Here is a 4075-nt window from a genome sequence, read left to right as displayed (position 1 = left end):
CATATTGGAATTTTTACTAATGAGAATTTCAGGGTGTGTGTGTGTGTGTGTGTGTTGATGGACAAAAGACAGCTCTTGAGTAACCATTAAGGGTATGGCTCCTGTGATAATTATGAACGCTACTTAAAACAGACATCCCCTTGAGTCATGTCAGCATTTCCCATCCTTGCAGATGGCAGATATTAACATCATTCACCATGCTGGGACAGTAGAGAAACAGCATCTCTTGGTAACAGGAGGGCACCAATGCAGTGAGTCTTCCATGAAAGAAGTTGTTTTTTAACAAAAGGTATGCCCCTTTGCCTGCCTACTGACTTACACAAAAATGCCCTAAACCAAACCTCAGCACAAATGATAAACTAACACAATGGCTTCCTTTGTTGAAACTTGGAAATGTCACTGCTCCTTGGGAGTCTGACAGGACAACACGGAACAGGTACCTGTTCCTGCTAGTGTCTCTATTCCATGCCCCCGGCAAGCCGCTGGGAGTTCCAGGGTTGCCCCTTCCTTTTCTAGGAGAGCCACTTGTCCCAGCAACAGCTTGCTTTTACTTCATTTGCCAGGTAGGTTGTAGCCTGCTTATCCATAGAAAAATTTCCTAGCTTTTGGGTTTGTGTGGCAAGAAGCCCTACATATAATGCCAGTAGCTGCATATGTATATAAATCATGTTCTCCAGATTTTACCTGGTTTGTGGCAGTGGTCTCCCTCTGCATTTCTAATTTTAAAATTTGCCCACTTTAAAAACATGTGCCATTATTGTCTGCATGGGAAAATTAAAATGAAATTAATAGTTTCTGTGGGAAATCAGAGCAACCCATAAATGCCTTGGCAGCACATGATCAAAAATCAATCAGAAGACAAAACAATCTACGGTTGTGGAGGCTGGGCTCCGACAATATGAAGGCGCACTAGGTCTGGTGGTCTCTGGAGAAACATCCAAAAATTCTCTCTCTACATAGGGGGAAAACACCTGGTGACAGATGTTCTCTGTAATTAAGAAAATTTCTCTGTAGAAATCCTGGCAAACACCAATGCTGGGACGCAGCTAAGAGAATTCTTAACACTTAGGCAGTCTGACACCTTTCTAACCTAAATGTCAGAGTTCATTAGCTAAAAGTCACAAAGGAAGGTGTGTGGCCTCCAAGGTGTGGGGAATTTTTGTAGTGATCCTTATCAGAAAGGCCCTATCATTTTTTCTAAGCTTAAGAACACACTAGTCATTAAATAAAAAGCAATTAGAAGGCACCTGTAAATAAATTACGTAGATGCACACCAAATATGTTCAGATAATTTAAAATAAGCAACCTCTATGCTAACCAGGAGCCGCAGGGAAAAACAAGGCATAGGTAATACCCTGGTACCCCTCTGCTGCTGTCTCAAGCATGTCCAGACAAAAACTGCACAGTGAGCCATTAGACATTTAAAGGCAAAAGACACCACCGGAACAGCGCTTGCTAATCGCCACTCAAGCAGGGGGAGCAGCGGCCTGCACAGCGCATTGTGTGCAAGTGAGTAACCTTGGTTACTGTTTCCAAGGACACTGGGCTCTCGGCTAACAAGCAGAGAGGTGAAGCCGAACGCATTGTTGACTCATTTTAATAAACCTGCGTAAAGAAAATCAACGCGACAGTATTCCACACTCCCCACATCTTTATTGGCAGATCTAATAAAGCATTTCCAATACTAAACAAGATACTGAAAGTAGTGAATACTCTGCAGCAAAGGCTTTTCGTTGATGCCTGCTGTATTTTTCCTCTGGCACCTCCCATGAAGTGACTAAACCTATCGTACTTGCTAAGGTCAGCAGTAACTATACTTACGAGTTTTATCTGAGGCGTTCTGGAATACATCTAGAAATGGAAACCTATCTAGTTAACAGGTGAGCACCGTCATCAGTATGGACCACTGTGACAGAATAATAGTCACACACAGCGTTTCCAAAAATGTCTCTGCCGTGGAAATTCTGTCAAACAGGGAGACGTTTCTTGTTGCAAAGGTAGATTGGTGACCATGGAATGTATAAGACCAATGAGAAGGCTGCTTGAATTTTGGTGCCATGTTGAAATGCAAGGTGCTGCTCAGGCTGAAGCGGAGCCCGGGGGCGCCAGGCAAAGTTTACTAGAAACCGGCCCAATTGTGTCGTCACTAACACCCACTGGCCCTGTGAAGGGCAAAGGTAACAACTCAGAGACAGCTGTTTTGGTTATTAGCAGCTGGAGATGGTATCATCCGCAACAGATGAGAAAAAACAGATTTACTTCATCAACACTTGTCTGTGCGTCCTGGCATGCAGCCAGGCAAAGCAGAAGCCTCAACAGCTCAGGAATGAAAACGTTCTCTACCTTTCTTGGGGAGGGTGGAAGTAAAAGATGTAAGATGGAGCAAAATCGAATTGCTGCAAGTTTTGTCCTGAGGCGGGAAAAATGATCTAATTAATTATGTGAAGCAGCAATTATACAGACAAAACCAACTTTTCCAGTTTACAAACAAAAACTAAGTCTATGTCAGAGAGCTTAAGCCACACAAAGTGAACCACACGAGGTTCAAAATTGCTTCATAAGCACGTAATTCACAACCAAAATGTGTGTCCTAGATTGACGTGTTCTTCCCAAGAACAACACAGTCCTTACTACTTGACTTCCCCCCCCTGATTTTATGCATTCGGTTTAAGCGGCAAAGAAAATCCCCTGTACCAGAGAGCATGACGGAGTTCCCGGTGACCCAGTGGTGTGGACTCCATGCTTTCACTGCTGAAGACGCAGGTTCAATCCCTGGTAGGGAAGCTGCGATCCCACAAGCTACACAGTGAGGCAAGAAAAAAAAAAACCACCACACAACAGACAGCATGAGCCTTTTCCTCCTAAAATTCAGTGCTGGTTCTGAACCATTTCCTGCCACTGCTCCTAAGTCACGTGCCTCCACCACAAAGACACACCTGACTCTTCTCCTTGGGCCACGAGCTCCACCATCCAACCCTGGTCTCTCAGAGTCCAATTTCTAGGTCTCACAGAGAGACAGACTGGTCCCTGTGCAGGCGTTCTTGGAAATCTGGACAGAGGCCTTCGCAAAGAGATTTCATTCAGCTGCCTTTCCAAACCTTGTTTGAAAAAAAATACCATGTTCACAGTCTGTGTGTGAGGTACACAGGCTTTCAGAGAAGACCCCCAAGGGCAACGATATTCATCCAGATAGACCAAGATTCAGGTCTTGGTCGAAATGAACGTTCTCCACGGCAAAGTCCCCAGGTGTGCTTTGAAAGCTTTCTTGAAAGCTGACAGTCTTACAAACGCACCAACAGAGTGCAGAACTGGTTCTGTCGCGACACTAAAGTTGGTAAATCAACCCTCACCCACCTGCCGTTGTCCAGTGGAGAGAAGCCGAAATTTTTCTATAAAAAGAACATCTGTTTAATCACCATTTCTTCCTTTCTATTCATCCTAGATATTAACACTCTAAATGTGGCTAAATGCATTCTACTTCACAGAACAGAAAGTGTTCCAGATACACAAACACTGGCTCAAAATCCTTCTGACTCCAGTCCTAGAGCAAGAATTTATTTTTCTTCAAATGTCAATTCTTCACAGTTTCAATGCTGCAGCAGCAAATTATTCCTTAGATAAAGGCAATTGTGGTCCGTATTTTAAAACATCTTAAGAGAACTAGAGATAAATTAGCAAACTTCCAGTGCCACGTGCAGTTTGGGTAGGGTGATTTGACCTGAAATTCCAAAGACTGGCCCTGGGAACTTGGGGGCAAAGGTCGCCTGTGGGAGAAACTGAGGTGCTGCACAGCCCTCCCCCCACCTCTTGAGGCTTTCCTCCTGATTGGGGGGGGCTCCACAACACTCACATTGCCTTTATTGGTCCCGGTCACCCCGGGGGGTGTGGTGGAAAAACCAACCCAGCTGGGTCTGTCACAGAGGCGCTGTCAGGGGCTCTCAGAGCAAATCAGGCAGGATCAGGCCGGGAGGTTTCGGCTCCACACAGTTGATCCAGAAGTTGGCACAGCTGGCGTGATACTGGTGTCCCCCGTACGCCAGCTTGAAGCTGTCGGTTTCCGAGTTGAACGCCTGCC

The 4075-nt window shown here is 45.2% G+C and overlaps 1 protein-coding gene across 7 annotated transcripts in view; it reads right to left on the bottom strand.

The window, feature by feature from the left end:
- Positions 1 to 148: 148 nt before the first annotated feature.
- The window catches only part of SYNRG (synergin gamma), an 89067-nt gene continuing 85140 nt past the window's right edge, over positions 149 to 4075 (bottom strand). For all 7 annotated transcript variants that reach the window (XM_065911180.1, XM_065911183.1, XM_065911186.1 and 4 more), the window contains one exon: positions 149 to 4070. In XM_065911180.1, the coding sequence (XP_065767252.1) occupies positions 3939 to 4070 (132 nt within the window). In that variant the 3' untranslated portion in view covers positions 149 to 3938. The remainder of the gene's footprint in view (positions 4071 to 4075) is intronic.

Source organism: Muntiacus reevesi, chromosome 18 (genome assembly GCF_963930625.1).
Source record: "Muntiacus reevesi chromosome 18, mMunRee1.1, whole genome shotgun sequence".
Lineage (NCBI taxonomy): Eukaryota > Metazoa > Chordata > Mammalia > Artiodactyla > Cervidae > Muntiacus > Muntiacus reevesi.
Note: the sequence above shows the minus strand (reverse complement) of the source record. Positions and strands in the feature narration are given on the sequence as shown.